This window comes from Spodoptera frugiperda, chromosome 25 (genome assembly GCF_023101765.2).
Source record: "Spodoptera frugiperda isolate SF20-4 chromosome 25, AGI-APGP_CSIRO_Sfru_2.0, whole genome shotgun sequence".
Lineage (NCBI taxonomy): Eukaryota > Metazoa > Arthropoda > Insecta > Lepidoptera > Noctuidae > Spodoptera > Spodoptera frugiperda.
Window position 1 is genome coordinate 13,021,251 of NC_064236.1, and position 22,776 is coordinate 13,044,026.

The 22,776-nt window shown below is 33.5% G+C and overlaps 1 protein-coding gene across 2 annotated transcripts; it reads right to left on the reverse strand.

Moving 5' to 3' along the window:
* Nucleotides 1-768: 768 nt before the first annotated feature.
* On the reverse strand, nt 769-19,632 carry LOC118261807 (cold shock domain-containing protein E1). Of its 2 annotated transcripts, none has more exons than XM_050704139.1 (16): nt 19,393-19,632; nt 18,569-19,048; nt 17,278-17,666; nt 17,006-17,202; nt 16,728-16,935; nt 16,461-16,649; nt 15,491-15,642; nt 15,255-15,387; nt 14,976-15,170; nt 13,466-13,594; nt 13,142-13,323; nt 10,880-11,112; nt 10,270-10,446; nt 10,014-10,185; nt 7,165-7,334; nt 769-6,882 (listed from the first exon to the last, which is right to left on the reverse strand). In XM_050704139.1, the coding sequence occupies exons 2-16, from the start codon at nt 18,681-18,683 to the stop codon at nt 6,866-6,868; spliced, it is 2,658 nt and encodes an 885-aa protein (XP_050560096.1). In that variant the 5' UTR covers nt 18,684-19,048; nt 19,393-19,632; the 3' UTR covers nt 769-6,865. The 2 variants fall into 2 exon arrangements, with proteins under 2 accessions (XP_050560096.1, XP_050560097.1); XM_050704140.1 differs by having other exon boundaries at nt 10,880-11,097; nt 19,393-19,631.
* Nucleotides 19,633-22,776: the final 3,144 nt, after the last annotated feature.

Sequence of the window (22,776 nt, forward strand, 5' to 3'; positions counted from 1 at the left end):
TTAATCAGTCGTACTAACTAATAATCGAAATCAATGTTGTAGAACAAAATGTCTATAAGGTGCACTTGGCATGCATCGAACTTCCAAGCAACCTGTAAGTAAATGTTCAAGATACAACACTGGTCTAAGATATGTAGGTACATATTACATTTGCTCTTGTTGTACCAACTGGTCTTCATATTGCTTACCATCAAAAAACAGTTCCTCACCTTCCATTGTCCAATCAGCCCCATCTCCAACCGCAACCTCGAGTGCATCTTCAATTATTTTTTTTTATATTAAATGTACAAATCGTAGGTGTCGGGCAGAGACACGGTTTGTGATATTTCTTTTAAACATTCCCCACACTAGGATTATCTCCTGTCATGGGTGCGTTAATACATATACACATCACACTCAGACACGAAACAACAATTTGTGTATCACACAAAGAATTGCTCCGTGCGGGAATCGAACCCGCTACACGTTGAGCAGCAGCCGGTTGCCCAGGTGCCGCGCCAACCGTGCAGTCAATTTCGATTTAATATTTCCATAAAAAAACTTGGTGGAAGTGTGGCAGGCAACACTTAATTACTGAAAGTGTGAGGATTTGAATTCAATGACTAATTAGTAGAAAATGATAATACACTGTTACTTTTCATTCCTTTTAGCCCGTTCATGTAATTAATTAGCAATATAGTAATGTGTGTATAGCAAATGTGTATTATATTTACCGAGGGATTGTGTTCGTGGAATACGGACATACAAATTAAGGGATTACAACGCGAGTAAGGTGGTGTACATTGGTTTAATCACAATTTTTAAAAATGTACAGGGCTGTATAAACATTTGGCATAGATAGTTGTCTAAAGAATACAATCGAAGAATTAAATGAAAATAAACTCTTATGATTAATCAAAGTTTGTAATTTCTGAAATGCTTAAATAATTTCACATTTTGTTTGGTTTTTTTTTCATCTCCCAGAGGTTCTTTTAGGCACTGATTATATTTTACTGGTTCGCCAAATTCGTAGCTACACTGAAACTTTCGATGGTTTAGGAAGAAGAAGTTCCCTTATCAGATCTCATATTTGTTAGCAGTTTAGCTTAAAAATACATCAGCTCGTGACAGGCGCCCGGGCGTAAATGCTTGGTTTAGTCCCATCCTGGCACCCATAAATTTATTTATAATGCCTACGATTTTTTATCTCAGCGCCCTATCTTTGGTATACAAATCTCAAGAGAATTATAAATCGAAATAAATATTGTTTACCATTTATAAAAACAAACAGAATTTATTTAAATATAAATTGGTAGACCAAAACATTACACACATTATTTTCACCTTTCACATGCATATACCAGCACTAATCGCTTTATTAAGAGCTTCATCCGGTCTGCTTTGGAAGTAACGTGACAAAACCTAGCATATTAAAAATTTACATTTTGTATGAGTAATATGCCTGTGAAAGTCATTTCCTGATACTGTCTCAATTTCTTTATACCTAATAATGATTAACTGGTAGACACGAAATATTAATTCATGGGTGCCGAAACGGGCAGGATGGAACTAAACCAAAAGTTTAAGACTAGTTTATAATAATACCTATACCCGAAATGATCCGGGGCTTAAGTTCCATACACTACAACATCAAATATTTCGATTATTTATTACATCATTTTTACTATGACTATTATATTGATTACATGGGCATACATATTATTATATTTGATACAGTATAATAAAGACTGGGTTTAAGCGTAAAGCATATAACGTTTGTTCAAAATTCCTATTTTCTTTGGGATTACATATTAAAAAAGCGTAAGCACTTAAAAGTACTCGTAAATAGTTTTGGGCGACAATTTGACACCGTAGAGTCGCATAATCAGAGAGAGGCTGACGCCGTACTAACTATGTACAATTTTCCATTAAACAAGATCCGCACAGATACTATAGCTACATATCAATTACTTATTGATGATACCGTATTAACAGCAACGAATAGATGTAATATACTTGAATAATTATTGCTCTCAGAAAAGATGCAAATTCTAAACAATTAGTCTACAATGCCTTATTCATTAAATACAACTATGATCTTACGTGATCACGCGGCTGAACTTTCGAGATGTCAAATTGTCATCGTTATTAATGTCTATCATATCCATTATTACAAAGATTATACTAAACACCCAAGTTATTCAGTTAGTACAATCGTAAAAATAGTGAGAACGTTATGATGCTAGCCGAACGGGGTGCAATGGCTGCTCCTGTGAAGCCTACTTTATTTTATTTTCATTGCGAATTACTAGATTCTCGATCCTAGTAAACTTCATTAATTCACTACGATCACAATAAGATTTTAGAGCACTGAGAATGATTTATAATTTAAATATCCACATGAAGTCCCCAGGGGTTTGTACGTGCATGTGGATAAAACAATAAGTAATACTTTAAAAAAATCTCTATATATAAATACCCAATGTGGTGATGTCTTTACATACATTTTTCAATCTGGTTTTTTCTGGAACCACATTGTATTTTCGGTCAAGTGATTTTATCAGATATACAACAATAGAGTTTATAAAAGGAGATACAAAATTGTATTCCTTCTGCGTAATATCAGCAATCTGCGAATTCTCAGGATTGAAATTTATTAAATGGTTTCTTTTCAACAAGGAAAAGAAGTCACATTAAACTCACAGGATTATTTAATCCCATCATCGTGAAATAAGAATGCATTCCTATAGACGATATTGAAAATATGTTTATTCCCATAAACTTCTTTATATATGTACTTGAAATCATTTTTTATTTGCAACCCCACGATGTATACAATCCCGCCCTGAAAATCTAATTAGTTTAGTAATTGAGTAAACACAAAAGTTTAGTATTATCAGTACATTAAAAAAAAATTCATGATCTGGAAAAACATGTTGTAAACCATTAGAATCACTTGAACAAACGAGTTACATTACTGGCCTTTTCAGATGGCATAATTAGTGGATAATTTTAAGCATTTATATATGAAGTAAGCCAGTCAGACTACCAGATACTTAATCGGTAGTGATGAAACTGGCCCTTAGTTATATTGATTATAGAGTGGCGTGTCCAGAAGCAGGCTCCCTACACCCCGTAAACTATCCTGGAGACAACATCAAACCGTAACATGTATACACTAATGTGCACTACGTTCACGAAAGCTGATTGGCGCTCCGTACATTTATATGTGAACACATTTATTTATTGCTTAATCGAATGTCAGTCCACGAAAGTGTTTCTATTAAAAATGAATTCAGAAATGCTGATATTTGGTATTATTAAGTCGTTCATAGATTTGACGGTAGATAAAAACGTGCATAGCAGTGTCGGTGGAAAATTACGACAGGTACAAACTTACTTGATGGCAATAACAAGAAATAGGTAAACATATTGGAAGACTTATAGAATCGATGACTGAAGTTTTTTTACTGTACAAATATTACAAAATATATTCACCGAAATGACGACCATAATTGTAATATGTATACTCGGTGTTTTCTTGTTTTACAACGGCAGCCCACTTCATGTATTAGTTTAGTAATTGGATGCATAAAGTAGGATGTTGGTGTAAGTGTTACAAAATTAATAGTGTTTACAATCGTCATCTAATAGGATTGCTAACAGGCCATGGCAGCGGAGAACGAAATGTCGACCGTATAAGTCGCAAACAAACGTAAGTTATTGCGTTGAGAACTTCAATATACACACGTAACAAAAGTCCATTTAAACTCACAGCCAAGTCATCACTTTGAAAGTAAAGTTCATATTGTCTAAACCTCAAAATATTTTTTGAACTGATTTCATTCCTACCCGTCAAATAATTTAATATCTGCCAATATCAAATCTAAGAACGATACCGGTCATAAAAATAACTACATAATTATATAAAATTTTGATAACAAAAATTGATAACTTTATTATATCATTACATGATATTATACAATTGCTTCTTGTAATTTCACGTAAGTTATGCGGTCTATCTAGCGATACTTATAGTAACCAATTTTACGTGTGTGTGTGCACCCTTCAATACAATTTCATTTCACCGTTCGCAAGACCAGTATCGCTAGCCTACCTCATACTTGTACGATTTGATGGATACAAATAGTTTTTGTGATAAGTTTTTTGCGATTTCCAAATTGAAACAATATTTATAAATTCCGGTAACAAAATTAACACATTTAACAAAAGCTGGTGATGAGGCTCAAACATTTCATTTAAGGCATCTTAAAAATTTAATCATCTCAATATATATTCTCGTTTGTTATAGGTATCACAGGGTCATAAGTCCTTAAGGGAGAGGTGGTGTTTACCATTATATCTAACAATAATCACGAGGTAAAACTATGCATGTACTATAGTTTTGTTATGTGCGTTTAGTCAGGCGAGGTTGTATGTTATAACTTGTTATCCAAACTTATACACGACGTCAATGGAGAGTGACATATTAAATTAAAAATACGAAGCACATGACTCGACTTACAACACACCGCGCGATACAAATAAGCTGTATTGTATTCTATATATACTTAATCTAATTCTATGTATCTCAAAGTCAGCTTGCGTTTCTAATACTTTATTTTATATATTATAAAATACAACTCACTTGTACACATAGTCGTTGCAAGTTCCGTATGTGAATCTGCTGCTAGATTGCTGTTAAATGATAGGGATGGCAATGGATACGTGTAACAAAAACTACTTTTAAAAGCAAAATTAATATATATAATAAATAAATAATATAATTAAATAAGACTACGAAAAATAAGCCTACGTCAGGAGAAACGTGGTGCCAATTTGAATACTAAGAATTTAAATTGGATACTATGGATAAAATTAAATATCAGTAAGCTATCTCTTACACTGAATAGTCTCATATTGTGGCATCGACGCATAGTTTCTTAATCATGAAAGGATTCGCTTAGCATTTAAATTTCTTGACTATTTCTACAATAGGTATATACGACAATAAACATAGTCGATGCTGTGGCAGTTTTTGTTCATAACAAGTTTTGATATATTGTATAAAGCAACATAAATAAAATATATCGTTATATATATCGTTCCAATGAGATCCCTATCATCAATCACAGTTTTACCCGCGTTTTGTTGAGTAATTCAAAACATAACATTATTTGAATTATATTTCTCACAATGAGTATTATGTACAAAATAAGTTCGCCATCGACAAGCCGCAAACGAATTCAATATATAATGCATCATTATTTTGTAACACATAGGATTGCTTTATTGCTTGGAGTCGCTACAAATAACACAATAACATTATGTAATAGTAGCTTATACAAATGTTGAAGCGCACTTCTTGGTAGAAAGGGTGGTTGCTTCTCAATTGCTGAATAGTTTCCAGTTCATTTCAATTCAGAAGCAGCTAACAATAAATTTAGTTATCATAAATTTACATCCAAAGTAGTATCCTAACCGCTTTACAAGCAAATAAGTAGGCTCGTCGTTGTTACTTTGATATAATATATGTACATAGGAGGTAGTTACATAATTTAGAAAACGTTATTGCTGCATGTTAGATCATAACGACATTAAATTAGATCGCTACATTACATGAGTTTATAGATGTTCTGGATTTACCTACACTAATAGTTGTTACATTATATATTAAAATAGAATGCAGACTGAAATATCTTTGATTTCATAATTTAATAAACTAAAAATTTAAATCAAATTCATTTCTCCTGAAAACATTCATTTTTTACAAACCTATGGCCATAATGAACACCTGAGTCCACATCAATTAGCCGATCAAAATAATCTAATACCAATAAGTATTACTGTTATAAATATTTTAAGTCAGTCTTTGGTTCCATTCCAGTTCATTGCATAAATGCTTTTCCGATTATCAATGAATATTTTGTTCGTTAATTAAGGTTAGCCATCATCACAATAGCACAGTGTACGACACATATCATATGAAGCGCATACGTGACGAGCGGGGATCGCATAATACTACGAGACTAGCACTGTCCTGTGAGGACAATATCTTATCTTTTTATTGCACAACAAATTTTCATCATCACAGTATGTTTCGCATAACGAGATCTACTAAACGTCACAACAACCGCAACAACGTGCATCAAATGTCCATCAATTTATTACATTACTTCATCACGCACCTTACTTATACAGTTAACTTAGACACACTAAGCTCCGACGAAAATCATTTCCAGCTGGCAGACAGTGTATGCAACATTCATGTTTATACCCATTCCCTGATGATATTTCATTGACAATGGATTCACACACTAGCCGGGTTCATTTGATTATGAGCATTTTATACACATTATACCTAGCTTCTATAAAATATTTACATTGTTTTCGAATGCCAATCCCAATACAGCGAACAGTTAATAATCAGATGGTTAGCTGTTCGGTGCTCACGTCAACTTCATGTGGCATGTGTCGCGACAACGCAGACAAATACATATTGAACTTGGCAAACCATAACATTTACATTGGCCAAGGAATGGTGCAAACGGAATTTTGAACAACGTCTCTATGCGAAAAAGAACCTCCTACATAAATAAACTGAAAATAAGCAACGCAAATTGGTTTGATTAATTGATATGTACCTTGCTTATTGATGTTATACAATCATTATAATGTGTATTTGATCTGTATTAATGACAGCTGACAATAATTTATTGTTTTCACCTAGAATTAGTAAAAATAACAAAACAATTTCCTAAATGCTGCTAAAGAAAAGAGGATAAGTCAGTCTCTCATGAATACAATGAAAAAATTTGAAGTGGAAAAATCAAACCATTGAGATGTTTACCTACATGGTTGAGGCCTTAGTGCTGATGTCTTGGTCTTACTCAGCTAGTTGTTCTGAAAGAATAATGACTACAGTAAGTTTTATAAAATGTACACTAGTATAAAATAAAATCTCAAAAAAAAAATACTTATAACTCAAATATGACCCATATTTGATATTGAGCAAGTACCGGAGGCCTAATCTTCCCGCACCCTTTAAATTCCCAATGCCTAAAAGACTGACAATGCACTTGTCATCTGGTGTTGCGAGTGTCCATAGATTATGTGGATAGTTTACTATGAGCTGGTTTGCCGCTCTATGCCATAAATATTGTAGTTATAACGATAATTGCTTACCTGCAACAGGTCGTCGTGGTCGAAAACCACGAGTACCATCGGGACCACGAGGGGCGCGCAATACGACTACCCGTGGCCCACTAGAATCCTCGAGCGAGGCCGTGCGAAGCCGCGCCAACAAACGCTCCGGGCGTTCGCACCTGGCCTTGCCCCCAGCAAAACTTTTGCCACTGTAATTTGAAAATAGTATAATATAAATATAATTTAATAATTATACAAAAATAATCATGATCATACTAGGTCCACCAGTTTATATCCCTATTGCCCTACTACTTTGTTCATATGCTTTCAAACCTACAATTTACTGTTAAGGTGAATGTTCCGATCGCCTGTTCATACATTTTTCTTTCGCGGTTAACTCTCCGTACATAGACACTTTTTGCTCAAAACTAATAACTTTATCACTTTTCTACGGTCAATAATAATCCGCATATAACTTTTTGGTAAATAATTTGCATTATATATTGAGAAAAACAGTCTTGAAAACCGAAAATAGACATTTTTTTTATTAATGTGAGTGCAATTTGACAATCAATTATCAAACATACCGCAATGTTTGGATAGGTTATAATATTTGGCGTGCACCCGATAATGTAAATTTGAAAAATCATTACTAATTTTAAAACAATAGTTTTCATTAAAAAAAACATTACAATAACTTAAAACTAATTATCATAAACAAAAACATAAAACATTGTGGTTGTTTTAAAAAAATTGTTAGCGTTAGTTATTATTATTGTCACTAGCAACAATAAAAAATTATAAATTCGTTCGTAGACGAAATACGATGTTGCCATTCCGTCGAAAATTACACGTTGCCAAACTTATTTAGTTCCATCAGATGGTTGACTTGAAATAAAATACATTTTGAAGAGCTTACGTAGGATTACGCTAGGTTTTACGCGCGGAATTTCTTGTATGTTTTTGATCAAAGCAAATTCATTAATTCGAACGAATATTTCTTGTATGTATTTCTTTCCAATTTAATATGATTATTGCAAACTATTGTAGTATATGTTGCTTATAAGTAATTTTATTTTAAAATAAAAATACCCAACTACCATCTAATAAATATTAGCAAGGCACCCCGTGAGTTTAGCTGGCTATTACAAAGTAAAATTCTCATAGTAGAAATCACCGATCGATATTGTTTTCTCAGATTAGTAATACAAATAGTTATGGACGGACAAACATTAGTTATATTTGTCACATTATATTGCGTCTCATATTTACATGAATTACAATACGAACTTTTTTTTGCAGCCGTAATTTGTCATGTCACCAACGCCAACGCAATAAAAGTCAAAATCGGTTGAACGGACGGTAAAACAACTTTCTTTAAATTTCTAATCTTATAGTAAACTAGCGGACCTGACAGACTTTGTCCTGTCTACACATCTTTAATTTGAAAATTTGTCGGATCCAATGTAAAACATTCCAAAATCAACAACTACTAATAAATTAAAAATTAATTAAAAAACCTTGTCCAATGGACAAAATTGTGAATCTAAACCATTCTCAGATCCCCTTGAACACACACAAAAAATTTCATCAAAATCGGTCCAGTCGTTTAAGAGAAGTTCAGTGACATACACACTATAATATTATGAATACATTGACCTATGCTAGGCTTTTTTATTTCCTTATTTAAATAAGTAATTATGGATGCTTAGATATTGTCAATTTTTTTTCCGATTTGATTGCAATCTATTATTCTGTGTTAAATTTGTTGCCTTGTTTATGAATTATAGTTTCTTGCGTTTGCCTTGTACTGGTGTGTAATTGTTGTAAATAATGTACCCTGAATTACTTCAAAATTGCACTGAGACTAAATATTTTGAATGAGATTATTACGTATCAAGCATTCTTGTCACTAAATACTTGTAATAATTGCAGGTTAGTATAATATACGTTCTATTAAATAACGTAAAACTGTCCTACATTGCATTCTTGACATTCATTTTATTTTCCAAACTAGTGACCCACCCCGGATTCGCACGGGTGCAAAATTATCAGTTTCCCTACTATAATATACATCTATACTAATATTATAAAGCTAAAGAGTTTGTGTGATTGTTTGTTTGAACGCGCTAATCTCCGGAACTACTGGTCCGACTTGAATAATTATTTTTGTGTTGAATAGTGCATTTATCGAGGAAGGTTATAGGCTATAAAACATCACGCTATGACCAATAGGAGCCAAGCAGAACGGGTGAAACCGCGCGGAAGTAGCTAGTGTATTATACATATAAACCTTCCTCTTGAATCACTATCTATTAATAAAACCGCATCAAAATCCGTTGCGTAGTTTTTAAGATTTAAGCATACATATGGATATAGGAACAGAAAAAAACGACTTTGTTTTATGCTATGTAGTGATAATAAGTACTTAAATATAACACTACTTATACCTTTTATTTTTAGAACATAATCGTATCAGATGGTGTTCTTTAGTTCCTAATCCCCCAGACACAATTTCTACAGTTACCAGCCTAATAACTTTTAAATGCACGCCATCTAATGGTTAATTTTGAAGAAAAGTTGATTTTCAAGTAGTTGTGTTCATGTCTATGTGTGTAAATGACACTAAGCAGAGTTGGATATTAATATTAAGGTTGTATGGCAAACCGAATGGGTTTTGAGCCGATAATTTGACTAATTCCAATTAAGTGGGATGCCGGATTTTCGCATTACTATTTCTGTTACTTAATATTGTTCCAATGACACTCAAAACAAAATAAAACTGGAAATATTTCAATTCAGCGCCATCTATCGGGAAACGGGCCACAAACAGCCCGGAACATTCACCTTAACTAAATTCAGTAATATCAAAGCTCAGATTCACTTACCCAATTCTTACGACGTTGCAAGCGGAAGACTTGCCATTCCTAGGGTTGGTCAGCATTACAAACTCGACCACATCACCGGGCTGTAGTTCTGCAGGATTACCGCGGACTTCTGACATGTGGAAAAATAGACGACGATTATCTTCGGCCTCCAAAGAGAGGAAACCAAATCCACCTGAAAAAACCGACAGTCAATTAAGTAGGCACATCGTAGAAGATACATATGCTTAATTCCCTCAATTTGTTTCCAAATTATTACCTTTAATAGCGTCAACGGTGGCACGCCTCTTCTTCCTAATTGGCACAATGTTTGTTGCTCGGCCCTCCACGTCGGCCTGGAAAGTGACTGGATCGCCGACCTGTAGTATTTCACGCTTGCACGCCAATCCCATTATACCAAACTCATACGAGGTGCCACCTTCCACTTGAATCAGTCCTGCAAACAAATATTCTTTTTTCAATGTTATAAGTAAACAAAACTAAACCTTATTATTGTTATTTAATATTTTCAACCTGACCATTAATTAGTACTTACTACCATTAGCTTTGAACTAAAATCGGACACAAAATATATCTAAAATCGGTCGTAAATAGAATGGAACATAATCAAATCCATACAAACGATTGCAGTTGACTCCCTACTGTTACAAATGATTGCACTAGTAGCAGTAATTGAATGAAGTGACACCAACTTCACACCCATGTCCCCTAGTTGTAACTTTGTAACTAATAGACTCTACACAAGATACTAGAATGCAATGTTACTGGGGGTCTGCTACTGATATCAGAGCCACTTATTTATTCTCATCTGCGTGGACACAACTTTAACCATTATAAAATCTCACACAAGTACATTCGTTGTTACTTACCGCAATAGTGGGCTTGGTCAGGATTCAAAGCCCGCAGAGTCCTGGTGACCGTTCCATTGAGTGTAGGGTCAAGCGGCTTCGCGATGGGCACAGAGCCGCGTGGTAACACCCGTACGTACTCAGCACTCGCGCACCCACCTCCGGACCCGTTCACTCGTCCCAGAGTATACTCCACCTCACAGCCTAATTCCAAGCCATCTGGATTGCCTTCCAAATTACTGTAAACAATACAACTAAAATTATATTTTCAAAACTGAAAATTACTTCACATGAATTTCTTCATATACATAGCGGAAACCGTAGGGCCATATTTTTACACGTCAATAACAAATATTTCATACAGCTCATTAAAATAACCGACGGATGGTTAAGATACTCAAGTACAACAGTGCTTTTTATACACCTTCGCAACACAAGTATATATTAGGCACATTTTGGCAGAAGGTAAGCGAGCAGCAAAAGCACAGGCTTTTGGTATGATACGCAAAGCAAAGTAGTAGCATAGAATACAATTCTTTGAATGTTAACTGAAACTAATAATATATGGTTTCTTGCATAATAAAATATACTCACAGTAGTACTATTTAAAAATAAATTTAAATGAGACAATATTTACTTAACATGGTAATTCCACATCCCCTCGCGCCTCCGCGTTGCCTCTTTCGGGAATATATTGCGTATCAATGATAGCATCTTAACACTGCTTACTTTGCTAATGGTTGATAAAGGAACTTAAGAATAAATCGCAAATAAAATCATATAATGACAGCAACCCATAATGAAATACCATTTCGACTCTTGTCCATCTTTACTGAAAAGTTAATTTTGTATTATGTGACTCTCTCGTTAGGCGCGTCGTCACAAGTGCGACTACGGAGCTAAGGGCCTCGAGTTCAATTACCGAGTTAGGTACAAACAAATGGTGATTTTTAAGTATTTCGAAAACTCCAGGAATTCAAAGTATGAGAATTCCTGGAGTTTTAACCAGTACATAACGCCTTTTTACACAATTGATAAGAAGTAAAGTGTTACATCTCTATGCGCCTATCCCACCTACCTCTGCCTATCCCAGAAGGAAATAATTTATTTGCACTCCTTAAAACATTTTTTGGACATAACAAGTGCAATGTATCTAAGTAATAAATCCTTGGCTTCATATCGATAATAAATTCGCTTGACCAGTCGCCCTGACCGTACAATTGGATTACAATTGAATAAATAGCAGCATTACTTGACATACAGAGTCAGTTGGTGTTGTTAAATTACGACAAGACGTTTCCGATGTATTTCTTGACAGGATAATGCAGACTGCGATTCAAGTATAATGTGTACAACTGTATAGGAACTTTAGTGCTTTAAATTGAATATGTCACCATTTTTTTTCTTTTTTTTATCAGGTAAAGAACCAAAAACCGGTTGCTAACTCTAATTAATTTTCCCCTTGACGTGAATTTCTAGAAAGCCTCAAACATTTTGTGCCATCTCCAAATAAAAACCAGAAACGTGCTCAGCAGTCGCAGCATTTAGCAAATCCGACAATTATACTATTTGGACATTTCAAATATGAATTTCAAAACAATCGCTTAGCGAGTGATAACATAATTTTGATTCGCCGAGGACTATGTAAGTAAAAGAGCAGAAATAATACACAACTCCCATATTAGCATTACAATGAGCATGCAAAGAAGTATTGTATTATATTTGAGTGTATTTTATTTGTACCAACATAAACGATTGAACATCTTTAAGAGTGACTATAGCAAATCGTCAACATGGAACGAAGACATGTAAAGGAGTTCCGTTTACTCGGAAATATATGTGCATTAATTTCTAACCGAAACCGTTAACCTTTTTGACCCTCAAACTAAGAACACAAATATTATGTGCAGACGGGATTTTTTTTAAGATAAGCTCATTTTTAATGTAACACTAGCAAACTCGGCGAACTCCGTTTCGCCACCAATGATTTTCCCTGTTTTCCTACTTTTCTTTTTAATTTTTCCTGATTTTTTTTTGCTATAAACCTCACGGAGCCGGAGACCTTTCCAAAGAATGCAAAACCGTGGAAATCGGTTCGTGCGTTCTGGAGTTATAGCGTCAGGAAGGAAAACCCGACTTATTTTTATATAATAGATTAAAACTTCAATATTGATTTTAAAACGAGTACGTAAATCTATTTCAACGCAAGCAATGAAGTGCGATATTATGTAAGAATATAAGCTGTGGTAAACAAAATAAATAACAATAAACAACATAACTTACCTAAAATGAAAGAATACTTCTTTTGAATGGTCCGAGGTTTCAATGAAACCGAATCCATCTTTGAGAGCAGCAATAAAGCCTTGCATGAGAGGCCGATTGCCGGCGCCATTGTTGTTATTCCCATTGGTAAGACTATGCTGTACTTGTACTGACTTAGCCACCAACTCTTTTGTTCGTTTTATCTGTTAAAAATCATCAAGTATAACAGTTATTCATGTCATAAAAGGAATTTTATTAATTTAATTTATTAGATGTATCATAATAATTATAAAATATAGACACATATGTAGTAGAAGATGATTTTTTTTAAATACCAGTACACACCTGGTATAAGTCGAAAGTAACAACATCGCCATTACGCGGGAGCATTTTGGATTCACATTTTTTCGCTGAGAATGGGATGGATTTCTTTGTCTGTTGGTTTACTTGCCAACTAATCAAGCCATTATATTCCTGTTCAAACACACAAATATTAGTATCATAGAAATATCATTTGAATTCATTAGTCAAATTATGTGACATAAAATAATTATGTGTTAATGCCATACGGTAATTTAAAGCCTACTTGTACTTTGAAGCAAACACATATGTAAGTACCATGCCATTCATAACTAAGATTTCGTTGCACCATATTGTCATGACAGTAAGTGTTTCTTGTAAAGGGGAAATCATAACTAAGATCAATGCCTACATACCAACAAGGAACATGCATGTACCAACAGGTTTATCACGACCATCGCAATACATACATCTAGTACTTGTGATCTTATTGTTTTACAACAGTCACCATCATAGGTGTATTTGCGAATATACCATACATATTCGGATAAGTTAATTAACTTACCAATTTACAAAGCCTTCGAAGATTACGCAAAAGCGTTTGTTGTTTATTCAGTTTCCGTTTTTGCAGCTTTGGAAAATTTAACAGACAAAACGGATAGAACCAAATTTATGAAACTATCGAATGTCCCGAATCACAGAACAAAGAACAAATATAATTGAATGAGAAATACCATTTGTTCCTTTAACGAGACATCAAGAGTCAAAGTAAAATCTTCATTAAATAATGACATTTTACTTATAAATATATATTTGATATATACTTGCCTATATATGGATAAGACACCGACATTAATTTAACAATAATTTAGACAAAATCATTGAATCGGTAGGTATATAAATAAGATCAATGACATTTATAGAATTTGACAAATTATAATTTATAAATATCAATACGATTTTAATAGATACACTCATAAAATAGATAGATATGATAGATGTGTAATTTTGTGAACCTTTAGTCAAATATTTAACCCTATAAGTTACAAAATTATTTCATCAGCATATCCACATGCTGAATATGGCTTTTAGGCAGTTAAAATCACGAAATGAGTATTGGCACATTTCTCCCCATATTTTAAGAAATCATCCTCTTAAAAAAAGAGAACTGTTTAATATATACAATGTGCACCACACTAGACAAAGTCAAAACCTGTTGTAAAAGGGTATGCTAAAACTCACTTTCAATTACACAGTACTTGTGCGGGATCTTCTAATCAAACAAACCGCTAGATTGAAAGATGCATTGATATGAATAATGGGTAAGATGAAGAGGGGAGAAATTATTATCTCTAATGGTTGCAAAATTAAATATTGGGCAAAAGTTCAATCTGTATGAGATTAAAAGCCATGAAATGGTACATGAAGTATGAAAAAGTTGTAGGATGGGTACAAGACAATGACATGATTGAATAGAAATACTTACATAGTAAATATAATAATACTATATAATTATTATTATTGTTATGTAACTCATATAGTGCAGCGTACTTACCGATGGCGGAGGCCGAGACGGGCTAGAAGTGGAAGACGGATAAAGCTGAGCCTCCTTGGTGACAACGCCGCGGGCGCCGTGCTCGATCAGAGTTTCGAACTTCACAGTTCCAGGCGGCAAGTGCTTGATGCGGATGCCAGATTGGCGATTGTTCATATTTGAGAAAGTGCTCAATGGATCTACGGTAAACTCGACCTGCAAAAAGAATGTTGTTTTAATCAATTATTTAATGATTTGACCAAATTTTAAGTAGATTAGTAATAAACTTAAAACATTCACCTCATCACCCACACTGAGTTCTTGACCAAGACGGAGCACTTCGGCGAAGTGGAAAAACATAGTGTGTTCCCTCTCAACACACCGAATAAATCCAAATCCGTCTCTCAAAGAGCATACTACTCCTTGCTCCCTCCTATTTATGTAAACAAGGTAAGTTAAGAAACAGACGTAATCAGGATGGAAGCAAATAACACAAATAATTTAAAAAATATTGTACTGTATACTGAATTTCTTACCGTTCACCAGAAACATTGAATGATTCATCTAACAATGAGATGTTTGTGGCACGTTTCAACTGATCCCTGCGATCTGTGGCTACTTGAAACTGGACCCAATCCCCGTGGCGCAGAGTGAACTCGCCACATTGGTCCTTGTCACCAAAAGGTACCTATGCAAACAAAGAGCTCTAATTAACACATCTGGAATAAATCTGAAGCTATTATTTTCCGCAACATAATACACACAAAGAATTAATCTTTTATATTTTTTTATCGAGTGTCGTAGCTCCCTACTACCGTAGAACTTTAACAGAAACGTACCTATTTTTATATCACAAATCTAATTCTGTTCACTATACATTCATTCTTTTTACATACAAAGTTTTACAGTAAATTCATTTCACCACGCTATCTAGTGAATAATATACATATATTTTGTTATACGAATTCGTCGAAATACAACATTCTATTGGGATTGGCTGGATATTTTTTTTTTTTTTTGTTTAGAATACACAAATTTTATTCAGCACTGAATAGTGCGAACGACATAACGACATAAATAAAAGCCATCTAGATACGTTCTAACGCAAAAATATTGAAAGATAATGTGTGGAGGGCTCCGCAACGTGTGCGCGTTGCGCATTGTAATTTATTTCCTACTCATATCCCCCGAACAATAAAGACAACTAAAATTGCGTATTTCAAACAAAATATCAATAGTTTCTGTATTAAAACTGTCATTACTTTCGTTATGCGTTTCCACTTATAAATCAATACTGGAATCAGTTCAATGCTATTCTAAAATACCAATTTTAGTTCGGTTAAAACCAGCATATATTTAACTAAGTACGCGACATAATTTTAGTAAAGATTCTGACAATATAACTTTCGTTATTTTTTTTAAACTATCGGGGACAAAAGTCTTTCTAAGAATTGATAACACACTGTGTTTTACATAATGGCACACTATGAGTGTGTGTATATGTACCTCTACTTCAGAGTGGTCAGCTGCCCGGTATCTGATGCGGCCAGGCAGAGGATCGTTCTGAGCCACGCGTACCAAGCTCCCGCGCTCCAGTGGCTTCAACACTTGTCCGCGCATTATCTCCGGACTTACATCTTCAAACACTACGGAGCCGCTCGGCAACTTCGTTATGTTACAAGCCACTTCCTTTCCCTATATAAGAAAGGTAAACATTAACGAAAAATACAGTTTCTATAGTAAAAGCAATCTTATAGGAATTGTATATCTTACGTTTCTAGTTTGAATGATGAATTCTACATCATCTCCCAAAACCAGCTCCTCCTTAGTCTTAGCTTCCGAATAATGGAAGAATATCTCTTTCACTACATCTGCACGTTCAATGAATCCGAAGTTTTCCTTCATGGAACAAACCACTCCATGATATTTGACAGGATGTACAGGATTTTCAAAGCGGACATGGCACGCTCCCAATGTACCACTACAATATTATCACTGTTATTAGACACATCTAATATCAAATGAAATCATTGTATAGAATCGCCACTCACCGCTGATTAGTTGCTATCTGGAAACTGACAGCATCACCAGTGCGCAGAGTGACATTACCCTCAACGTCGTCTTTAGTGTAAGGTAAAAAGAAGCATTCACCACGATTTTCATACGAAATTCTTCCAGTATTGTCTCCAGAACCTTCTCCTTTTACTTCAGTAGTTACTGTCCCAGTAACACGGGCTTCGCTCAACACCTAAAATTAAATAGAACAAACATACACACACTTCTTTTATTGCAATAATAAAAAAATACTAGTAAAGTATATTACCACTTCAGGTGCAATCTTAGTCACTGTTGAAGCAATTGGCTTCCCAGTGCGACGATCGTAGGTCATCTCGAACTCTACAGGGTCTCCTATTTTCAGATGTTCAGTATTGCCGCTAAACTGGCTGAAGTGAAAGAAGAGACGGGCCTGTCTCTCACAGCACTGAATAAATCCATAAGAGTGCAGAAGTTTTTCAATAATGCCTGTCTCTCTAATAGGTGGGTGATTTATTGAATCATATTGTTGAGACGATGAATTGTTAGTAGAGCCAGAAGAATAAACTGAGTCGCCCATTGGACAGCCGTCAATATTGTAGCCCAGAGAGAAGCGGTTGCCACCGGCAGTCTTTGATTGAGCGTTGTAATTATCCCTTGGTGAACTTGGATACTCACCTATTAACAACAGAAAATTATGGTTCATATTATTGTTTTTATATTTATATATATTTATATATACTGCATGATTACTATGACACACTTATGGTCAACAATTTTCTATTTCAAAATACAGCAAAACAAAGCTACTTACTACTAGCATGTAAATAAATAATATGGTATTGGTAATTATCTAGGTATAACATGAGAATTAATACTCAGGTGGATGTGATAATATTAATACCAGTAAGTTGTTAAAGCAGGCACTATTATAAGAAATGAGAATCTCACATTACCATTACATGGTACATTTAAATATAAATAAGTTATTAGAGAAATGAATGGTGTATAACTCAAATTATTCTAGTCAATGCCATAAGTACAGAAAAGGAGAATGATTTTGAGCTCCGAATTTTTATATGATTTGATAATCATATAAGAATTCGGAGCTCAAAATCTATATAAGTATTAATGAGTTGTTTTCATGATTGAATTCATTAATACTTATTTACTTTTCTAAATGTGAGTATACATATATTCTAAAATTGCAATAAAAAATAAAAATCATTATCAGCAATGTAAAACTGAAAAAAAAAAGTCTAAAATAAAAATCTAAACCAAGTATTCTAACCCACAATAAAACCTTCAGATTGTAAATGTGCATAACTTTACATACCTATGATGAAACAGATTTAAGGACAGAAATTTTGCAAAACGTGACACAAATTTTAAAACGATGCTATTCTAAACTAACAGCAACAATGCACACAACAATTCTCTAGTTGTAAACCATTATCACAAAGCACAGCAGTTAGTAAAAAGATGAATACCAGCAGTTCCTGTGGCATCAATTGATACAAATGTCAATGTCAATTTAACAAGCAGGTAATACATGCAGTAGCGTACATATATACACTCACCATTACGGTATGATGCTTTGGGTTGCATGTTAGAATGCTGGAGATCTAAAATGTCTTGCAAGGGTGATGAGTGTGTTTCGGGCGGTTGGAACATCTTCCACTGAGGATTGGACATTCTTGGTGTTCTGTAGCTTCCTTGTGCACAGGTAGAAAGTTTCAGTACCTAGGGTACCAATATATATCACAGAATGTTGTGTGGTGTTAAGTTTTCCGTAGAGGTTACAAATTTTTACATCAAATCACATTTTCTTTTAGTATTTTGTGTTCATTTGAACACTATGGAGTCTTTAACGTAAAAGTCACAATTTATACACCAAAACCACTAATGTTGCAAAATAAAAACTACTTATGATTATGTTATGCTAATTCCTCAGATGTCTTCAATGCTTGCTGAGTCGGAGCTCGTGGTATATTAGCTTGGTTGAAGGTAGATTCGTATAACTCTTGCTATCTATACGTGTTTAACTCGATATTCACAAGCTGCAATAGACACTTTCGTTAGCCTCTATATTACTATAATTACTACATCAAAAAACAAAACTTAATACTTCCAAATGCGTCGAATTACAACAAAGCGTTGCGTTGGATTATCACTACATTTTAATATTAATATCTAGGTAGGTATCGGTCGTCCGATAGAACGAAACGAATACGATGGGTAAAAATTACAACGCCATGGGACAAGGCTTAACTCATAAAGCTACTTCCGTTGGGATGAACAGTATATCATATACGTCAAACGTGATAGTTAGGAGTTTTGCTGACGGTAATCATTTGTATTTGAAAGCAAATAAATACAATACTATAAAATAATCAAATCTCACCACGACACAGCATAGCACTGACGACATACCGCCATATTGAATGTCAACATTTATCACGACTTTGATCCAGCCCTACAAACTAGATTTTTTGTTAGAAATAAATAACCATATAAATATTGAAGATTATGCTATCAGAAGAAATATATAAAATAGGATTTTTTGAAATTTTGTGTTTATTTTTTTGTTTAAAGGCGAAAATCTATCATATGGAGTTGATTTTTCTCTATTTTATGGCCACCGAAAAGTTTGATTGCCGTAGTTATTGCTGATACAAAATTTGAAAATTGCAAAGTAAACTTGATAAAGTCTTGAAAAAAAGGTACTTTTTTTTAATTCCATAACTAACCATTTTATTAAAAAAAAAATGTTATTTTACCGAATTATAGAAAATCATATTGGATTTCTTTAATAAGAAATCGAAGTATGGTAAAAGGTCAGAAAAGAATATTACAAAATATAGTATTAGACCTTTTTAATATTCCTATAATATTTCTAGACTAAATTTTATATAGAATTTTACAGAATGATCATATCTCTACATTATTTATTTAATTTTTTTTACCAATACTACTAATTCTACTAATTTAATACGTTAGCAACATTCGTGCCCAAACGTCAAACAAGTACAACACCTATGTCTTGTACAATACAATCGTTTGAATCGGCACTGCACAGTGATAGGTAGAATTTTTCTTGGGATTTGTAGTGATTAGCATGAATATTACCGAAGTACGGGCTTTCGGCTTTTAATGATAGCAATATATGTTTTTACTAAAAATATACCTGCATTAAATTGATATTAAATTTCATTCGCTCAGCTATTAGGTATTTACATATTATTATTTTTTTTTTATAAAGAAAAGTGCCATCCTTTTTAAATAGTTGTGAGTATCCATCTGAACAGGTCCGCTCATACTGTTGTGGTTCTTTCCTCTAAAGACCACTACAGAATCAACTTGCGCACGGTTCTCTCACATTATCCTATATTTCATTGTCTGGACTTTAAAAGAGACTATGACCTCTGAGTTTGTTTCGGCATTTCTTCTCAGAGTAGTCGGATAGGAAATGCCGGCCTCATCTAGCTATTTGAAATATGACGTGTTCATTACAAAGAGTTTGTCACTTCAGAATAAAAGCGTGGGGTGTTTAATATATTCAATATTATAATATAATAAAATTATTCTATTTGCAAATATGTATGAGGGAAAAGTTATGAAAAAATAGTAAAATGCACCCCCCGCTTTTTACTCGGAAGTGACAAACTCTTTGTAATGAAAAATTATTTTTTAATTTTTAGTTTGGTTACATTTATAAAAGCGTGTGTTTTTAGTTTTTTTAAACTATTATTTATTTTTCAGTTTTTTAGTTCGATATACCAATTAGTTTTCTGCGGACATGTGATATTGCGCAGATCGCTCGCCTAGCTCTTCCTCGCTTACTCTTTCACAGAGGATCTGTAAAGGAATTTATTTATCCTGGCGGTCCTATACAGGATAACGGGATACCGTTTTCAAATTATTGCATTGTCATCGGTCCTTGATACGTGTGCAAAGTTTCAAAGAAATCGAATAGCTGGAAGTTGGGCTTAAAGATTCCTTTACATAGTTACAACCCAAGCTAATAAAAGCGTGTTAAAAATAATAAGTATCTACTATGGACCCATATTACACATCCCCTATAACGTATTGACGAAAATACTATTTCATCAAATCGGATTTTTTTAAATTCTAATAATAGAAGCAGGCAACACCTAACTTTTGATGTATAAATCGTGAACCTTAAATTTTTTCATCCAGGTTGCTTTATAGGTACTATGCTGCTTTATAATAATCTTTTCTTAAAAAACAACGATGGCGATGATAAATTTGTAAAAAGTAGTTCATAAGTAGGTATATGGCGTTTGTACCGCATCACAGTTACGTGAGGCTCGTGTAGACAGTGCCAGAAAAATAATATGGTGTCTGGAACTCAGGGCCAGTGAATATTTTCAGATTTTCAGAGTCTCATTTTCTAAACAATCTCGAATAATTTCTCCCTTAACAATGCTTTATTTGAAAATCTTACCTCCATAAGTCGAAAATACTTCAAGCTGGTGTGATATTATACCTAGATAATATTTGAAGAATATAATAAGGTACAACTATAAGCACTTTATAGCAAACCGTTTATAAAAATTTAGGTAATTTTTTTAATTGCAATATTAAGTAATTAATTATTAATAATTGAATGAGGAGGAGAGTTTAAAAGCACTGGTGTGTACTTAAGTGTACGCAACGAAACGTACCTAGATTAGACGGTAAAGACTATATTAATCCTATGTAGGTATTTACCAGGTACGTGTCAGATCGAATCACTAGAATAGACTGGTCATAATTAAAAAGCTAATGACAAGCCTCAATTTTTTGAACTACCTACACCCAGAAAAATCATATTATAATATTTTTTTTGTTTTCTTGATGGCAACTGAGTCTCCAATACAAAGTTGTCGACTATACTGCCAGTGTCGAGTGGTGACGGCAGATTGTGAACCGTCGAACTATAACTTTGTGGTAGTTGTTAATAAACTGAAATGACAAAACATTTGGGGTAATAAACATAAATTATTCGTATGTGTATAAAAATAATGATAAGGACTCGCACAATATATGTATATGTTACGGTAAGAGTGAATAATTGAATATTATTAATAATTATCTACTATTATTAATAATTACCGAAACTCGAGGTAAAAGTGATAAATTAATCACATTTGTCGGCTATTATTAATAATTTTACCCTAGTAGTGATAAATGTAATAAGTGGCCAAGATGTTATTTTTATTTCAATTTAAATGGCAATAATTATATTGTACTTTCACAACAAATTTTTATTGAATTCTATAATAATACTTTTAAAATTTTAATTTGATGCATTTATTGGTGCTACAGAAGATTTACAGGCAAACCAAATATGATTGTTGATGATTGCTTTTAGGATTCATGTTGATTTTGTTAAAGAATCTATAATTGTTTAATTTTATTTTTGTTACAATTTTATGTAGCACGATAGACTTTCTTGCATAAGTTTGATGCTAGATTACCCAAGGTAATAAAACCGTGTTATAAATAATTTAAATAATAAATATCTACTATGGACCCATATTACATGGGGTATCCCCTATAACGTATTGACGAAAATACTATTTCATCAAATCGTTTTTTTTTAATTCTAATAATAGAAGCAGGCAACACCTAACTTTTATAAATCGTGAACCTTCAATTTTTTCATCCTTGCTTTTTAGGTACTATGCTGCTTTATAATAATCTTTTCTTAAAAAATAACGATGGCGATGTTATAAAAAGTATATATGTTACGGTAAGAGTGAATAATTGAAAATTATTAATA